Source organism: Trachypithecus francoisi, unplaced genomic scaffold, assembly GCF_009764315.1.
Source record: "Trachypithecus francoisi isolate TF-2019V2 unplaced genomic scaffold, Tfra_2.0 Lachesis_group5, whole genome shotgun sequence".
Taxonomy (NCBI): Eukaryota; Metazoa; Chordata; class Mammalia; order Primates; family Cercopithecidae; genus Trachypithecus; species Trachypithecus francoisi.
The window spans coordinates 93,693,122-93,712,811 of NW_022681470.1; the positions used below are offsets into that span (position 1 = coordinate 93,693,122).

The following is a 19,690-nucleotide window of genomic DNA, read 5'->3' on the forward strand; positions in this document are numbered from 1 at the left end:
CTGTCTGCCTTGGCTTTCCAAAGTGCTGGGATTACAGGCATGAGCCACTGCACCCGGCCCAGCCAGCTAATTAAAAATTTTTATTTTTGTAGAGATGGAACCCCACTGTCTCAACTCCTGTGCTCAATTGATCCTCTTGCCTCAGCCTCCCAAAGTGTTGGGATGACAGGCGTGAGCCACCGTGCCTGGCATTGTGACTGCATTTATTCTCTCAATGTTTTTTTTTTTTTTGAGACAGAGTCTTGCTCTGTCACCCAGACTGGAGTGCAGTAGTGCTATCTTGGCTCACTGCAGTGTCCACCTCCTGGGTTCCAGCGATTCTCCTGCCTCAGCCTCCTGGGTAGCTGGGATTACAGGCACGGCCACCATGCAGGGCTAATTTTTTTATTTTTAGTAGAGACGGGGTTTCACTATGTTGGCCAGGCTGGTCTTGAACTCCTGAGCTCAGGTGATCTGCCAGCCTCGGCCTCCCGATGTGCTGGGATTACAGGTGTGAGCCACCGTGCCTAGCCTCAATTTTTTTTTTTGTTTTGTTTTGTTTTTGTTGTAGAGACGGAGTCTCGCTCTGCCGCCCAGTCTGGAGTGCAGTGGCACAATCTTGGCTCATTGCAAGCTCCGCTTCCTGGGTTCACGCCATTCTCCTGCCTCAGCCTCCCAAGTATCTGGGACTACAGGCGCCTGCCACCACGCCTGGCTAATTTTTTTTTATCTTTTAGTAGAAACAGGGTTTCACCGTGTTAGCCGAGATGGTCTCGATCTCCTGACCTCGTGATCCACCCGCCTCGGCCTCCCAAAGTGCTGGGATTACAGGCGTGAGCCACCGTGCCCGGCCAACATTGTTTTATATTTATGAAATTCATCCATATTCTTGGATGTACTTGTAGATTGTTCATTTTTATTGCTGTGTATCATTCTGTTGTTTGAATATTTTATGTATCTTTTATTTTCTTTTCTTTAATTTTTTTTTTTTTTTTAAGAGATAGGTACTGCTCTGTCACCCAGGCTGGAAATTCAGTACCATGATCAAAGCTCACTGCAACCTTGAACTCCTAGGTTCAAGTGATCTTCTCACTTCAGCCTCCCCAGTAACTGGGACTCTAGGTGCACACCGCAATGCCTGGCTAATTTTCATTTTTATTTTATTATTATTATTTTTTTAGAGACGGTTTTCACTATGTTGCCCAGGCTGATTTTGTATTTCTGGGCTGGAGCAGTCCCTCCTTGATCTCTCAAAGTGTAGGATTACAGGCATGAGCCTCCTCACCTGGTCTGCTTTACGTTTTCTTTATCCATTCAACTCTTTGTTTTTTCTTTTTGCTTCTTTGTGCCCATTGTTACTCCCAGGCTGGAGTGCAGTGGTGTGATCTCAGCTCACTGCAACCTCTGCAACCTCTGAGTTCAGGCGATTCTCCTGCCTCAGCCTCCTGTGTAGCTGGGATTACAGGCGTGCGCCACCGCTCCCCTGCTAATTTTTGTATTTTTAGTAGAGATGGGGTTTCATCATGTTGGTCAGGCTGGTCTCGAAGTCCTGACCTCATGATCCACCCGCCTCAGTCTCCCAAAGTGCTGGGATTACAGGCGTGAGCCACTGTGCCTGCCCTTTTTTTTTTTTTTTTTTTTGATATGGAGTTTTGCTCTCGTCGTCCAGGCTGGAGTGCAATGGTGCAATCTTGGCTCACTGCAACCACTCCCTCCTGGGTTCAAGCGATTCTCCTGCTTCAGTTTCCCAAGTAGCTGGGACTAAAGGCATGTGCCACCATGGCCAGCTAATTTTTTTTTTTTTTTTTTTTTTTTTTTAGTAGAGGCAGGGTTTCACCCTGGTCTTGAACTTCTGACCTCAAATGATCCGCCCACCTTGGCCTCCCAAAGTGCTGGGTCACAGGTGCAAACCACTGCACGTGGCCCCATTCAATTCTTGATGAGTATTTGGATAGTTTTCAGTTGTGGCTACTCTGAGTGGTGCTGCTGTGAATAATCTATAGATTTTTTGCTGAACATATGTACTTCTTTTTTGTTGGATGGAAATGCTAGCTCATAAGGTTAGGCATCCTTAACATTATTTTGAAATACTGAATTTTTTATTGTGAAACATAACACAGACACATGACTAAAGACTTCTTTATTTGATTTAGCAAATGGTGTGTGTGTGTGTGTGTGTGTGTGTGTGTGTGTGAATCTTGCTCAGTCGCCTAGGCTTGAGTGCAGTGGTGTGATCTCAGCTCACGGCAACCTCCGTCTCCGGGGTTCAATGATTCTCCTGTCTTAGTCTCCTGAGTCATTGGAATTATAGGGGCACACCACCGTGCCCGGCTAATTTTGTATTTTCAGTTTCACCATGTTGGCCAGGCTGGTCTTGAACTTCTGACCTCAGGTGATCTACCTGCCTTGGGTTCCCAAAGGGCTGGGATTACAGGCAGTGGGCCACTGCGTCCAGCCTCACTTTGGCAAATGGTTTTAAAATGAACATGTAATTTTTCTTACTGCATATTCTAGACCTTCATTACTATGTAGGTTATAAGTAGTAGTGATAGTTGACATCTGTGTCTCATTTCTGAACAAAACAGGAAAATGTTCAGTATTCCTTCATTATATATGAGGATAGTTACAGGCTTTCCATAGAAATATTTTTTAGGTTAAGGAAATAATTTTCTTTTCCTAAGTTTTCTGAGTTTTTCATATATTGAATTTCATCAGATGCTTTTTCCTATCTCTATTAAGATCATGTGTTTTTCCTCTTTCATTTTGTTAATGTAATAAGTTACATTAGGTGTATTGAGGTATAAAATAAAATGTATCTGATGAGTTTTGAAAAATATGTACAGTGGGGCCAAGCGCGGTGGCTCACGCCTATAATCTCAGCACTTTGGCAGGCTGAGCCGGGTGGATCACCTGAGGTTGGGAGTTCGAGACCAGCCTGAGCAACATGGAGAAACCCAGTCTCTACTAAAAATACAAAATTAGCTGGGCGTGGTGACACACGCCTGTAATCCCAGCTACTCAGGAGGCTGAGGCAGGAGAATCACTTGAACCCAGGAGGCAGAGGTTGCGGTGAGCTGAGATTGCACCATTGCACTCCAGCCTGGGCAACAAGAGCGAAACTCCATCTCAAAAAAACAAAAGAAAGAAAAATATATACAGTTGTGTTAAGTGCTGCCACAACCAATGTGGAACATTTCTGTCACGCCAAAAGTTGCCTAATTCCCCTTTGCTATCCCCTGTTCTCAAACATTGGCAACCACTGATTTCTTTTCTATTTCCATAGTTTTGCATCTTCTGTGCAAATGTTCTATACTGGGCATACTGTCATATAATATGTGTCCTTTTACATCTGGTTTCTTTCACTTGGCATAATGCTTTTGAGATTTATCCACTTTATTGTCAGCTTTCTGGGCTAAGTTCCTGGAGCAACTGTTTTGGAATTCTGGTGATGCTCTTGGTTTATTTGCAGAAGAACAAGACAATGAAGAAAGTGAGAAAAGGAGAAAAAAGAAAAAGGGTACCAAGAGGAAACGAGATGGAAGGGGTCAAGAAGGGACCTTGGCATATGACCTGAAACTGGACGACATGCTTGACCGTACCTTGGAGGATGGTGCCAAGCAGCACAATCTAACAGCGGTCAATGTCCGAAACATCCTTCATGTGAGTAAGACTGGGGCAGCTATGTTAATGGAAGGGAACTTTTTCATGGAAAGCATATAAAAATATTCAGCAAATTCTTGACTCTTGGCATGTTAATCACCAATTTTATGGGTTACCTGTGATAGAGCATTTTACGTTTTTACCTTTTTTTTTTTTTAAGACGGAGTCTGGCTCTGTCGCCCAGGCTGGAGTGCAGTGGCCGGATCTCAGCTCACTGCAGGCTCCGCCTCCCGGGTTTACGCCATTCTCCTGCCTCAGCCTCTGGAGTAGCTGGGACTACAGGTGCCTACCACCTCGCCCGGCTAGTTTTTTGTATTTTTTAGTAGAGACGGGGTTTCACCGTGTTAGCCAGGATGGTCTCGATGTCCTGACCTCGTGATCTGCCCATCTCAGCCTCCCAACGTGCTGGGACTACAGGCTTGAGCCACCGTGCCCGGCCCATTTTTACATGTTCAAGATAGCTTTCTCCTTGTACTCAGTACAAGTTTGAAATATGAACACATGTTAAAGAAGAATTTAATTGGAAAGATAAACTGTTCCTGTTTTCCACTGATTTGCATATTTACTGTATTGTTTAGCAGATTCAATGTTGATAATGTTCATAGTGGGTTTGCTCTTTTGTGGGTCGATATGTCTAAAAAGATGCCCGGTTAATAGTTTATTGCTCTTCGTACATATGTAAATACTTTTCTTGATATGTAGCAACACAGCTATTTGCAGAGCTTTTGCTCTTTGTTACTCTTTCTCTTAAGCATATAGTTACTTACCTCAGGATCTCTTTTTATGTGAGCCATTCCTGTTCCTAGTAGCAGCTAATGAGATTGGTTCATTTGCTGCTACCTTGTTTGAAACTGTGGTTCTGGTCAAAACTTACTTCTGCCTTCTTTGCTTTCAGTTGCGTTGCTTTATCCCAGTCTGATGCTATTCGAGTATATGGTTCTCATTTGTCCTGTATACACGTCTAACAGAGTTACATAGAGAGAAGAGTATTGTCTAGGTGACAAACCCTTGTTGCATAAAGTGTAATTTCATCTTTCTCCAGGAAGTAATCACAAATGAACACGTGGTAGCTATGATGAAAGCAGCCATCAGTGAGACAGAAGATATGCCAATGTTTGTGAGTAGTTGACTCTTTTAATGTCTTGGAACAGAGTTGTCTGTAAACTGGCTAAGGGTAGGAAGTCACTTAGGAGTTTGTAAACAGTTTGGCAGCTGGGGTGAAAGTTAGCATCCCAAAACACAAGAATTACGTGGTAATTTTTACTTATTTTATTTGTTATTTTGTTATTTTTTTTTTTTAGAGACAAGGTCGTGCTGTGTCACCAAGGCTAGACTCAAACTCCTAAGCTGGACTCAGAGATCCTCCTGGTTCAGCTTCCTGAGTAGCTAGGACTACAGGAGCATACGACTATGCCCAGCTAATTTAAAACAATTTTTTTTGTAGGGGATGTCTCACTATGTTGCCCAGGCTGGTCTCAAACTCCTGACCTCAAGCCATCCTCCCACCTTGCCCCTAAAATGCTAGGATTACAGGCATGAGCCACCTCACTGAGCTGTGATTTTTATTGAATATTTCCTTTCTGTTTTTTTCTCCTTAGGAGCCTAAAATGACACGCTCTAAACTGAAAGAAGTAGTGGAAAAAGGAGTGGTAAGCATTCTGTTTTTTTGTTTGTTGGTTGTTTTTAGCTTGGTAAATAGGATCTAATTCACCCATACGGAAAAATATAGGAAAGATTGTGGTCTGAATTTTCCTCTTTAAAGAAATATTTGTAAAAGACAGTAGAATTGTTTCTACATGATCATAAGCTGTAATGATCATAGTTTATTTTAGTAGATATGAAGCATTGCTTTTTGGAATTGCTAGAATGATAACCATTTGGAATGGCTGAAACCAATGGGTGAGACCAGTTTTTCTATTTATGTTACAACACTTGTTGCAAAGTGTTTAGTATTTTTCAGTGTGTTCTAGGGGACACACTTTGTAAAAATATCTTTGGTGTGGGATCCCTCAGGCATGCTTATTAAAAATGCATACTTTTGGCCAGGTGTAGTGGCTCATGCCTGTAATCCCAGCACTTTGGGAGGCCGAGGCAGGTGAATCACTTGAAGTCAGGAGTTCGAGACCAGCCCGGCCAACATAGTGAAACTCTGTCTCTATTAAAAATACAAAAATTAGCTGGGCGTGGAGGTGTGCGCCTGTAATCCCAGCTGCTTGGGAGGCTGAGGCACAAGAATCGCTTGAACCCGGGAGGCGGAGGTTGCATTGAGTGGAGATTACACCACTGCACTACACATCCTGGGCAATGGAGTGAGACTGTCTCAAAAAAACAAAAACAAAAACAAACAAAATAATCCCCATACTTTTGGGCCCACCCCAGACCAGAGAATCAGGACCCATGGGCAGGGCCTTGGAATATGCATTGGCAAAAACACAACAGTTAATTCTTTTGAATACTAAAGTGTGAGAACCACTTGAAGACATCTGAAGTATTCTGGTACAGCAAGCTCTTTGGTGCTTGGAGCTATGCTATATCCTTCTTAATAAGCACTTGACTAGTTCGTGCTTACAAGACAGTTAATAGTCATGAGGGAGTTCATTATATTTCTGATAGTAAGGAAGATTTGCCTTACAGACTGAAAATACGTATCATAGGTTTTATCTGTCCTGGTTTTATTCCTTAGAGCCTGATAGAAGAAACAAGTCTAGGCTGGGCGTCGTGGCTAATACCTGTAATCCCAGCACTTTGGTAGGTAGAGGTAGGAAGATCGCTTGAAGCCAGGAGTTCACGAGCAGCCTGGGCAACATAATAAGACCCTGTCTAGAAAAAAAAGCAAGAAAAGAAATTGGTGTATTCTTCCACATGACTTTTCCTACAGTTGAAAAAAACTAGTATGTCGTTTCATAACATTTTCTTGGCTATACATCCCCCAATTTGTCCCCCCCCCCCTTTTTTTTTGAGATGAAGTCTTGCTTCATCATCCAGGCTGGAGTGCAGTGGCACAATTCTGGCTCACTGCAACCTCCGCCTCCCAAGTTTAAGTGATTCTTCTGCCTCAGCCTCCTGAGTAGCTGGGATTACAGGTGTATGCCACCATGCCCGGCTAATTTTTTTTTTTTTAATTTTTAGTAGAGATGGGGTTTCACCATGTTGGCCAGCCTGGTTTCAAACTCCTGACCTCAAGTGATCTGCCTGCCTCGGCCTCCCAAAGTGCTGGGATTACAGGCGGAGCCACTGTGTCTGGCCTTTCTGTTTTGAGATGGAGTCTCACTCTGTCACCCAGGCTGGAATGCAGTGGTGCAATCTCAGCTCACTGCAACCTCTGGCTCCCAGGTTCAAGCGATTCTCATACTCAACCTGCTCAGTAGCTGGGATTATAGGCATGCATCACCACACCCGTCTATTTTTTGTATTTTTAGTAGAGGTGGGGTTTCACCATGTTGGCCAGGCTGCTTTTGAATAGGCCCATGTGATCACCCGCCTTGGCCTCCCAACATGCTAGGATTACAGGCATGAGCCACTGTGCCCGTCCCATATCCTTTTAAAAGTACGCCAAAAGAGCTGGGCATGGTGGCTCACGCCTGTAATCCCAGCACTTTGGGAGGCCGAGGTGGGCGGATCATGAGGTCAGGAGATCGAGACCATCTTGGCTAACATGGTGAAACCCCATCTCTACTGAAAATACAAAAAATTAGCCAGGCGTGGTGGCAGACGCCTGTAGTCCCAGCTACTCTGGAGGCTGAGGCAGGAGAATGGTGTGAACCCGGGAGGCGGAGCTTGCAGTGAGCAGAGATCGCGCCACTGCACTCCAGCCTGGGCGATAGAACGAGACTCCGTTTCAAAAAAAAAAAAAAAAAAGGTATGCCAAAAGAAGACTACTAAACCAGATGTGGTTTGACTAGTATAGTTAGATTGTCTCCACAGTGTTCCAGATTGTATATTTATCCTAATGTAGCCTAAGGTCAAATTGACCTTTTTTTTGGCAATCACATAACTTTTTTTGGTCTGGTTGACTAACCCTTGTTGCATAAATTGAAATTTCATCTTTCTCCAGGATGTGATCACAAATGAATAGGTGGTAGCTATGATGAAAGCAGCCATCAATGAGGAAGTTCTATGAAGTCTACTTGACATATAGAATATAATTAACATGGCTGGGCGTGGTGGCTCATGCCTGTAATTCCAGTACTTTGGGAGGCCGAGGCAGGTGGATCACCTGAGGTCAGGAGTTTGAGACCAGCCTGGCCAACATGGTGAATCCCTGTCTCTACTAAAAATACAACAATTAGCCGGGCATGGTGGTGGACACCTGTAATCCCAGCTACAGAGATGAGAGGATCGCTTGAACCCAGGAGGGAGAGGTTGCAGTGAGCGGAGATCACACCACTGCACTCCAGCCTGGGTGATAGAGCAAGACTCTGTCTTACAGGAAAAAAAAAAAAAAAAAAGAATATAATTAACATTAATTATTTGATTTGGTGAAAAAAAATCCAAGGAGATCCAAATTAGGCTCTGGATTGTGTTTATTGGCCATAAATACAGATGTAGAGAAGTTGGGCCATCCAAGACTGTGTAGTTTATGTAGGAGAGCAGGTATTTTTTTTTTTTTTTTTTATAACGGAGTCTCGCTCTGTCACCCAGGCTGGAGTGCAGTGGCTGGATCTCAGCTCACTGCAAACTCCACCTCCCGGGTTTATGACATTCTCCTGCCTCAGCCTCCCGAGTAGCTGGGACTACAGGTGCCTACCACCTCGCCTGGCTAGGTTTTTGTATTTTTTTTTTTTTTTGAGACGGAGTCTCGCTGTGTCGCCCAGGCTGGAGTGCAGTGGCCGGATCTCAGCTCACTGCAAGCTCCGCCTCCCGGGTTTACGCCATTCTCCTGCCTCAGCCTCCCGAGTAGCTGGGACTATAGGCGCCCACCACCACGCCCGGCTAGTTTTTTGTATTTTTTTTTTTTTTTTTTTTTTGAGACGGAGTCTCGCTCTGTCGCCCAGACTGGAGTGCAGTGGCCGGATCTCAGCTCACTGCAAGCTCCGCCTCCCGGGTTTACGCCATTCTCCTGCCTCAGCTTCCCGAGTAGCTGGGACTACAGACGCCCGCCACCTCGCCCGGCTAGTTTTTTTGTATTTTTAGTAGAGACGGGGTTTCACCGTGTTAGCCAGGATGGTCTCGAACTCTTGACCTCGTGATCCGCCCGTCTCGGCCTCCCAAAGTGCTGGGATTACAGGCTTGAGCCACCGCGCCCGGCCGTTTTTTGTATTTTTTAGTAGAGACGGGGTTTCACCGTGTTAGCCAGGATGGTCTCGATCTCCTGACCTCGTGATCCGCCCGTCTCGGCCTCCCAAAGTGCTGGGATTACAGGCTTGAGCCACCGCGCCCGGCCGGTTTTTGTATTTTTTTAGTAGAGACGGGATTTCACTGTGTTAGCCAGGCTGGTCTCGATCTCCTGACCTCATGATCCGCCCGTCTTGGCCTCCCAAAGTGCTGGGATTACAGGCTTGAGCCACCGCGCCCGGCCGAGAGCGGGTATTAAAATGTAGGTCTCTTGCTTCTTAATTCTTTCTTTCTTTTTTTTTTTTTAGAGACTTGCTCTGTTGCTCAGGCTAGAGTACAGTGGCCTAATCATAGCTCACTGCTGCCTTGAACTCCTGTGCTCAAGGGATCCTCCTGCCTCAGCCTCACAAACAGCTAGGCCTACAGGCATGTGCCACCATGCCCAGCTAATTGGTTTTTTTGAAACATTTTTTTGTAGAAATAGGGTCTTGCTTTGTTGCCCAGGCTGATCTCAAACTCTTGGGCTCAAGTGATCCTTCTGTCTTGATCTCCCTACATGCAGGGATTACAGGCATGAGCCACTATACTTGGCCTTCTTAATTCTTACTAGACTGACTCCAACACACTTCTGAATGCTGGCTTGCCTTTCTAATGGATTTGGCAGTAGGTAGGAAAGGGAAATGGACCTGAATCGCATCATTCCCTTTACCCTATATTGGTCCCATCTACACAGCACTAGGTAAATGGTCAGAACATAGCAGAGCTGATTTGATTTGAGAAGCTAAGACTCCTTTTAGAGACAGAACCTAATGGCCAGTTGGCTTTTGTTCATAAGGTGATTTTGGTTGGGTTTCAATTAAATGGTCAAGAAATTATACATCCTCAATGGCATTTTATCAGCAATATATAAGAACTTTAAAAAAGTTCTTTAGGCTAGGTGTGGTGGCTCACACCTATAATCCCAGTGCTTTGAGAGGCTGAGGTGGGAGGATTGTTTGAGCCCAGGAGTTTGAGACCAGCCTAGGAAATCTAATGAGACTCTGTCTCTACAAAAAATTTTAAAAATTAGCGAGGTCTGGTGAGGAGGCATGCCTGTAGTCCTAATCGGGAGGCTGAGGCAGGAGGATCACTTGAGCTCAGGAATTTGAGGCTGCAGTGAGCTCTGATAGTGCTACTGCTCTAGCCTGGGCAACAGGGCAAGATCCTGTCTCAAAACAAAAACAAAAACAAGAAAAACTTTCCCTCTAGGTCTTTTTTTTTTTTTTTTTTTTTTTTTTTTGAGACGGAGTCTTGCTCTGCCACCCAGGCTGGAGTGCAGTGGCCGGCTCTCAGCTCACTGCAAGCTCCGCCTCCCGGGTTCACGCCATTCTCCTGTCTCAGCCTCCCGAGTAGCTGGGAGTACAGGCGCCCGCCTCGTCGCCCGGCTAGTTTTTTTGTATTTTTTAGTAGAGACGGGGTTTCACCGTATTAGCCAGGATGGTCTCGATCTCCTGACCTCGTGATCCGCCCGTCTCGGCCTCCCAAAGTGCTGGGATTACAGGCTTGAGCCACCGCGCCCGGCCCCCTCTAGGTCTTATAAAAATTTTCAAACATTCAAAAAGTTGAAAGATTGTTACAATGTATGTAAATTCTAAGAGTAATATTTTGCCATATTTGCTTTATATCTCTGTGTTGTTTTTTCATGTCCTATTGGAAAAATAAGTGTGGACAACTTGCAACTTTGCCCTAAATCCCCTAGTAAAAGTGTTTTTTGTTTCGTTTTGTTTTGTTTTTTTTTAAAAGCAGCTCCATAGGCAGAGCAGGTCTACTCCATGGGCAGAATAGTCCATAAAAGCTTTTCATGGCTGGCTTTTGGAGTTGTACTTAAGGTGGATTCATGTAACTGATTACAAAAATATATTGCTGTTAAAAGACTACTGTAACCAAAATATCTTAGGTTTGTGTAGTTTAATAGTTTATAAATAGTTTTCACATCTGTTGTTCCATGTGAACTGCAGCTGTGATATGAACAAGGTAGACATTGTTTTCTTTATTTATAGAAAGAAGTGAGGCTTACCAGGTGTAAGGCAGAAATGCTCATGACTGTAATAGATTCTTTCCTCGTTTCTTTCTTTCTAACTCTGACAAATAATTGAGAGTATAGGCCGGGCGCGGTGGCTCAAGCCTGTAATCCCAGCACTTTGGGAGGCCGAGACGGGCGGATCACGAGGTCAGGAGATCAAGACCATCCTGGCTAACACAGTGAAACCCCGTCTCTACTAAAAAATACAAAAAAAAACTAGCCGGGCGAGATGGCGGGCACCTGTAGTCCCAGCTACTCGGGAGGCTGAGGCAGGAGAATGGCGTAAACCCGGGAGGCGGAGCTTGCAGTGAGCTGAGATCCGGCCACTGCACTCCAGCCTGGGTGACAGAGCGAGACTCCGTCTCAAAAAAAAAAAAAAAGAAAGAAAAAAGAGCGTATACCCTCAGGGATAATCAACACCTCTAGATCATTGCAGGTGCTTGTTAAGTATATGGCTGTTAGTGATGGTACAGAGGAAGTAAACATGAAAAACAATTATTTCAGTTAAGATAACTTAATTATTTATATTCTTTGTTGGTAGGTAATTCCAACATGGAATATTTCACCAATTAAGAAGGCCAATGAAATTAAGGTAAACTTGGAAGAAATAATTGTTATTCTTTTCCAGAAAGACTTCATCGGTTTTGAAACTTAAGTACTTCCTCTTTAACTTTTCTTGATCAGTCTTTGTTTTAATTCCAGCTTTGTTTTTTTCCATTCTATTACTCTTAGGTTTGCATCTCATGGAATTCACTTTAACCTCTGCCTCGTGTTATTTGCTTTAGCTGTACATTATGCTCTTAGGATTTTTTTTTTCCTGCCCTGCTTCTTCCCCTTATTTTCCAAATACATATGATTTGTGTTTCCCATTAGTTCATTTCTTTCTAATTGTACTAATGTAGCCTCCTCAGTTTGTGGATATCCACCTTGAAGAAGATGATTCCTCAGATGAAGAATACCAACCGGATGATGAAGAAGAAGATGAAACTGCAGAAGAGGTCAGTGAGTGTTAGTTGGTAATGTTTGTCTTCATAAAGCAGGGTGTACTTTGCTTCTTTAGTAACGTCACTTGTAGAGAGGATTGAGACATGGTTATTTTTTCAGCTCATTTCTGTGCTTTAAGCTGTTTTTCTGCCTTTTATACTCCCTTAATTTTATGATCTATTGTATTATGAAATATAGCATAGAAACATGCATAGAATAAAAATGTATAGCTTCAGTTATTATAATGCAAATCCTCATGAAACTCATAGCAAAGTCAAGAACTGTAACGTTAGTAGGACACCCCCGTATACCCTCCCCAGTCATAATCACCTCCCTCCCCCTAAAAATAACTACCACCCTGCCTTTTAGTAATTATTTCTTTGCTTTTCTTTATAGTTATATCACCTCAATATGTATCTCTACACACTATAGTTCAGTTGTTACTGTTTTGAACTTTATATAAATGGACCCATGTTTACATGTTTTGTTCCTACCTTTTTAAAATTCAACATTGTGCTTTTGAGATTCATTTATACTACTGGTTTTAGCTCTACTTTGTTCACTTTCATTGCTGTGTTAATATGTCCTTTGACTTGTTTCTTAATGTATTCTTTGAATTGTTTTGTAAAAGGATTTTAGACCAAGGCCTTATACTTTGTAATACGGATTAGGATAGTGATCTGATCCCTGTCCCCATCTTTAGGATTTTTTTTTTTTTTTAATCTCCTCTGTTGCCTATGGAGTGCAGTGTGCGATGTTGACTCACTGCCATCTCCACCTCCCGGGTTCAAACGATTCTTCTGCCTCAGCCTCCTGAGTAGCTGGGATTACAGGCATGCGCCACCATGCCTGGCTAATTTTTATATTTTTAGTAGAGACAGGGTTTTGCCATGTTGTCCAGGCTGGTCTTGAACTTCTGACCTCAAGTGATCCACCCGCCTCGACCTTCCAAAGTGCTGGGATGACAGGCATAAGACACTGCACCTGGCCTTTAAGTTTCTATTTAAATTTTATTTTCTGTTACTGTAACTAGTTGAGTGATGGAATTTTTTTTTTTTTTTTTTTTTTTTTTTTTTTGAGACAGAGTCTTGCTCTGCCACCCAGGCTGGAGTGCAGAGGCGCAATCTTGGCTCACTGCAACCTCTGTCTCCTGGATTTAAGTGATTCTCCTGCCTCAGCCTCCCAAGTAGCTGGGATTACGGGTGCGCACCACCACGCCTGGCTTATTTTTGTATTTTTAATAGAGACGGGTTTTCACCATGTTGGCCAGGCTGAGTGATTGATATTTTATGATTCCTTCTCTTGAGATACTTCAGGCTTTGTGGAATGAGGTAGGGGCGTAAATATTAAGGTGAACTGGATTTATTTTGTAGAGCTTATTGGAAAGTGATGTTGAAAGCACTGCTTCATCTCCACGTGGGGCAAAGAAATCCAGATTGAGGCAGTCTTCTGAGATGACTGAAACAGATGAGGAGAGTGGCATATTATCGGAGGTAAATCGGCATTATACGAAAGAGATAAGTTAGACATAACTGTGTAAGTAGATTTTTCAGCTGTGTAAGTAGATTATCCATGGTGATTCTGGGCTGTCACCGTTTTTCAAAGTTTGTTAAGTTAGTAAACAGTTCAGAGAAGGCTAGAGCTCAGTGGTAACTAAAGAACTTTTCTGAGTTCTCATTAAGGGGCCAAAAATGTGCAACTAGCGGAGTTTCTTTTCTCCTACCCTTCTCTTCTTTCATATCTGTGCTTTCTAATGTTGTCCTAAAGCCATTGTTATTAATTTCCCACATTTTGGTAAACTAAGTAGCATTCTGTTGACTTCTCTAGAAATAGGATGAAAACTAATTAGATCAATACACTTGGAGTCTTTGTTTTTATGTACCTCTAACTAGAGAAGAGAAAGGACAATGGTGTATGGAAAGTCTGCCTCTTTTTCCCTCTCTTTTTTTTCCTTTTCTTGCTTTCTCTTTCTTTCTTTCTCTTCATTCTTTTCTTTCTCTTCTTTCTCTTCTCTTCTTTTCTTTTCTTTCCTTTCTTTCCTTCCTTTCCTTTCCTTTTTTTTTCTTTCTTTTCTTCCCTCCTTCCTTTTTTGATGCAGTCACCTCTTTTAATCAGGTTGAGAAAGTCACCACACCAGCCATCAGGCACATCAGTGCTGAGGTAGTGCCCATGGGGCCCCCGCCCCCTCCAAAGCCGAAACAGACCAGAGATAGTACTTTCATGGAGAAGTTACATGCAGTAGATGAGGAGCTGGCTTCCAGTCCAGTCTGCATGGATTCTTTCCAGGTAAATATTAAAACTGTACTTCACTGAGAAAGTCAAATGGAGTAATCTAGTTGTTGCTCAGGCTGGGAAGGGAGAGGAAAAGATAACTACAACTTTATATAAGTAAGAGTTAGTCTTTGATACTTTATATTTGGCTAGTGTTATTTTCTGCTAAGTGACAATGGCAGTTTGGGTTTTTTTTTTTTTTTTTGAGACAGGGTATCACCCTGTCACCCAGGCTTGAGTGCAGTGGTGTGATCTTGGCCCACTGCAACCTCCGCCTCCCAGTCTCAAGTGATCTTCCCACCTCAGCCTCCCGAGTAGGTGGGACAAGTATATGCCACCACACCTGACTAATTTTTTAGTTTTTTGTAGAGATGAGATCTCCCTATATTTTTGCCCAGGCTGGTATCGAACCCCTGGGCTCAAGTGATCCTCCCACCTTCCTCTCAAAGTGCTGGGATTACTGGTGTGAACCATCCTGCCTGACTGAGAATGGCAGTTTCTAAGGAAGAAATGAACTATGTAGCAGAGAGCATTTTAAAATGTAGAACACAGCAAAAAGCTTCACCCAAATTCCCCCAAATTAACCTTTTACCACAATTGCTTGATGGTTCTCTTTCTCTTTCTCTCTGTATACACATACTGTTTTCTGAATCATTTTAGAGTGTGGTGCAGGCATGATGCCATTTTACCTCTCTACATGCTTTTGTGTATATTTTCTTCTTTTTTTTTTTTGAGATGGAGTCTCGCTCTGTAGCCCAGGCTGGAGCGCAGTCTCGATCTCGGTTCACTGCAAGCTCCGCCTCCCGGGTTCACGCCATTCTCCTGACTCAGCCTCCGGAGTAGCTGGGACCACAGGTGCCCACAACCACACGCGGCTAATTTTTTGTATTTTTAGTAGAAACGGGGTTTCACCGTGTTAGCCATGATGGTCTCGATCTCCTGACCTCGTGATCTGCCCGCCTCTGCCTCCCAAAGTGCTGGGATTACAGGCGTGAGCCACCGTGCCCGGCCTTAGCCAGTAAATTTTAATGTTCCAAGTTTCCCCTATCATTCTTGCAGGTCAATGAAAAAATGTCTGTCCTAAAATTTTAAAGTGTAATATAATAATTTAAAAATAAATCCTAAAATTAAAAAATATAATTAAGGCTGGGCGCAGTGGCTCACACCTGTAATCCCAGCACTTTGGGAGGCTGAGGCAGATGGATCACCTGAGGTCAGAAGTTTGAGACCAGCCTGGTCAACATGGTGAAACCCCGTATCCACAAATACAAATATTAGCTGGGTGTGGTGGCAAGCGCCTGTAATCCCAGCTACTCAGGAGGCTGAGGCACAAAAATTGCTTGAACCCGGGAAGCGAAGGTTGCAGTGAGCTGAGATGGCACCACTGCACTCCAGCCTGAGTGACAGAGCAAGACTCCATTTCAAATATATACGTTTGTATTTATAATTATATATATGTAATGTATATAATTAAAAATAGAATATTGAATGGAATAGTCAGTTATTTAATCACCATGCTTTTGAGTGAATAAATTGTAGTAGGGGCAGTAATAGTTTTTTTTTTTTTTTTGAGACGGAGTCTCGCTCTGTCACCCAGGCTGGAGTGTTGTGGCCGGATCTCAGCTCACTGCAAGCTCCACCTCCCGGGTTCACGCCATTCTCCTGCCTCAGCCTCCTGGGTAGCTGGGACTACAGGCGCCGCCACCTCGCCCGGCTAGTTTTTTGTGGTTTTTAGTAGAGGCAGGGTTTCACCGTGTTAGCCAGGACGGTCTCGATCTCCTGACCTCGTGATCTACCTGTCTCGGCCTCCCAAAGTGCTGGGATTACAGGCTTGAGCCACCGCGCCCGGCCAGTAATAGTTTTTTTTTTTTTTTGAGACGGAGTCTCGCTCTGTCGCCCAGGCTGGAGTGCAGTGGCCGGATCTCAGCTCACTGCAGGCTCCGCCTCCTGGGTTTACGCCATTCTCCTGCCTCAGCCTCCCAAGTAGCTGGGATTACAGGCGCCCGCCACCTCGCCCGGCTAGTTTTTTGTATTTTTTTAGTTGAGACGGGGTTTCACCGTGTTTGCCAGGATGGTCTTGATCTCCTGACCTCGTGATCCGCCCGTCTCGGCCTCCCAAAGTGCTGGGATTACAGGCTTGAGCCACCGCGCCCAGCCAGTAGTTTTTTATCTAACCATTTATTTAGCAAACACATACTGAATGGTTGAAGTTGAGAAACAACAGTGTAAAAGACAGAAAAAGTTGTTCTTCATGGAACTTATAGTCTATTGAGGAGAGATAGACTATAAGCATATAAACAAGTAAATTCGGATAGTGGTTAAGTGCTATGAACTAAATTAAAATGAGGAAATATGAAACTTCCTATCAGAGAACTTTAGATAAGCTGATCAAAAAAGACCTCCTTGGCTGTAATTCCTTCACTTTGGGAGGCCTAGGCTACAAGATTGCGTGAGGCTAGGAGTTTGAGACCAGGCTGGGCCATATAGCGAGACTCCGACTCTCCAAAAATTCAGAAAAATTATCTAGGTGTGGTGGCGCATGCCTGTATTCTTAGCTGCTTGGTGGCTGAGGCGGGAGGATTGATTAAGCCTGGGAGTTTGAGACTACAGTGAGCCATGACTGCACCCCTATACTCCAGCATGGGCAATAGTATGAGAACTTACTTTAAAAAAATAAAAAAAACAGGTTCGGGTTTGGTGGCTCATGTCCGTAATCCCAACACTTTAGTAGGCCAAGGAGAGCAGATCACATGAACCCAGGAAGTCAAGACAGTGAGACCTTGTCCCTACAAAAAATACAAAACTTGGCTGGGCATACCGGCACGCACCTTTAGCCTCAGCTACTTGGGATGCTGAGCCTAGGAGGTCGAGGCTGTAGTGAGCTGTGATCACGCTATGGCACTCTAGCCTGGGCGACAGAGCAAGACTGTCAAAAAACAAAACAAAACAAAAAGGCTTCTTTGAGGAGATGGCATTTAAGCTGAGATCCGAATGAGAGGAAGCCAGGCAAGTAAAAGATCTCGGGAGGAAAAGTGCTCCATATGGAAGAAACAGCACATTCTAAGTCGCTAAGATAGAGACAACCTTGGCATGGTTAAGGAACAGAAACTACATGAATGGTGGGATTGTGAAAAAGAGAGGTAGAAATGAGGTCAGAGAGCAAGGCAAGAGCTAGATCAGCTAGATCATGAAGGTCTTAGGAAACCATGATTAGGAGTGTAGATTGTATTTTAAACATTAGAATAGATGCCCAGTGTGGTGGCTCATGCTTGTAATCCCAGCACTTTGGGAGGCCGAGGCGGGTGGATCACCTGAGGTCAGGATTTCGAGACCAGCCTGGCCAACATGGTAAACCCCGTCTCTAACAAAAAATACAAAAAAATTACCGGGTGTGGTGGCACACACCTGTAAGTAATCCCAGTTACTTAGGAGGCTGAGGCAGGAGAATTGCTTGAACCTGGCAAGTGGAGGTTGCAGTGAGCTGAGATCACGCCACTGCACTCCAGCCTAGGAAAGAGTGAGACTCCATAAAAAAAAAAATTAGGAAAGATTTTTGTGATATTTTCGGATTAATGTTAAAAATTCCTTTTGGTTAATGTGTGGGAAATGGACTAGAGTAAAGCAAGAGGGTAAACAGAAACCCATTAGGAAGTTGATGCAGTGTAGTCTAGGGAGAGTTTCCCAAATTGATCCACAGATTCAATGCAGTCCCTATCCAAATCCCAGCTATGATTTTTGTAGAAATTAACAACCTAATCCTAAAATTCATGTGGAATTGCACAGGCCCAAAATAGCCAAAACAGTCTTGAAAAAGTACAAAGATGGAGGTCTCTCACTTTCTCCCCCATCTGTACAAAAAATGAAAAAAATTAGCTGAACATGGATCCAGTGGCTCACACCTGTAATCCCAACACTTTGGGAGGCTGAGCAGGTAGATCACCTGGGGCCAGGAGTTCAAGACAAGCCTGGCCAACATGGTGAAACCCCATTTCTACTAAAAATACAAAAATTAGCCAGGTGTGGTGGCACATGCCTGTAGTCCCAGCTATTCGGGAGGCTAAGGCAGGAGAATCGCCCGAACCTGGGAGATGGAGGTTGCAGTGATCCGAGATCGTACCACTGTACTCCAGAAGGGGCGACAGAGCACGACTGTGGGGAAAAGAGAGGTCAGCTTGTTACTGTGTTTATATAGAAAGAAGTAAATTTAAGAGACTCCGTTTGGCTCTGTATTTGGGATGCTGTTAATCTGTGACCCTACCCCCAACCTTGTCCTTGCAAGAGACATCGCTGTGGTGATGTAAGGTTTAAAGGATTTTGGGCTGTAAGGAATGCGCTTTGTTAAACAAATGCCTAAAGGCTGCTGGTGGTTAAAGGCCATCACCATTCTCTTAAATCTCAGTAAAAGAAAAACATCTGTCTCCAGCCCGTCCCTGGGAAATGGAACATCTCCGTGTATCTGTATGTCTTACTGCTGATTTACTCCCTTATCTTTTGAGCAATAAATACTGAGGGAACTCAGAGACCAGTGCCGGTGTGGGTCCTCTGTAAGCACAGCACCGGTCCCCTGGGCCCCGCTTTTCTTTCTCTATACTTTGTCTCTGTGTATTATTTCTTTTCTCAAGTCTCTCGTTCCACCTAACGAGAAGCACCCACAGGTGTGGAGGGGCAGGCCACCCCTTCACACGACTCCATCTAAAAAAAAAAAAAAAAAAAAAAGCCGAGCATGGTAGTGAATGCCTGTAGTCCCAGCTACTTGGGAGACTGAGGCAGGAGAATTGCTTGAGCCCAGGAGTTCGAAGCTGCAGTCAGCTCTGATTGTGCCAGTGCTCTAGCTTGGATAACAGATAGAGACCCTATCTCTTAAGAAAAAAAAAGCCCGGGCGCGGTGGCTCACGCCTGTAATCCCAGCATTTTGGGAGGCCGAGGCAGGCGGATCACAAGGTCAGGAGATCGAGACCATGGTGAAACCCCGTCTCTACTAAAAATAAAAAAAATTAGCCAGGCGTGGTGGCGGGCGCCTGTAGTCCCAGCTACTCGGGAGGCTGAGGCAGGAGAATGGCGTGAACCCGGGAAGCGGAGCTTGCAGTGAGCCGAGATCGTGCCACTGCACTCCAGCCTGGGCGACAGAGCGAGACTCCACCTCAAAAAAAAAAAAAAAAAAAAAAAAAAACGCCAGGCACGGTGGCTCACAACTGTAATCCGAACACTTTGGGAGGCTGAGGCGGGCAGATCACCTGAGGTCGGGAATTCGAGACCAGCTTGCTCAACATGGTGACACCCCATCTCTACTAAGAATACAAAAATTAGTCGGATGTGGTGGCCAGCGCCTGTAATCCCAACTACTTGGGACGCTGAGGCAGGAGAATTGCTTGAACCCAAGAGGCAGAGGTTGCAGTGAGCCGAGATGACACCATTACATTCCAGCCTGGGCAACAAAGCAAGACTCCATCTCAAAAAAAA

The 19,690-nt window shown here is 44.3% G+C and overlaps 1 protein-coding gene across 1 annotated transcript in view; it reads left to right on the plus strand.

The window, feature by feature from the left end:
• The window catches only part of GON4L (gon-4 like), a 102,793-nt gene that overhangs the window by 29,668 nt on the left and 53,435 nt on the right, over nucleotides 1-19,690 (plus strand). The window contains 7 exon segments of the mRNA XM_033196129.1: nucleotides 3,449-3,639; nucleotides 4,682-4,756; nucleotides 5,238-5,288; nucleotides 11,517-11,567; nucleotides 11,878-11,973; nucleotides 13,333-13,452; nucleotides 14,075-14,245. Of these exon segments, the coding sequence (XP_033052020.1) occupies nucleotides 3,449-3,639; nucleotides 4,682-4,756; nucleotides 5,238-5,288; nucleotides 11,517-11,567; nucleotides 11,878-11,973; nucleotides 13,333-13,452; nucleotides 14,075-14,245 (755 nt within the window).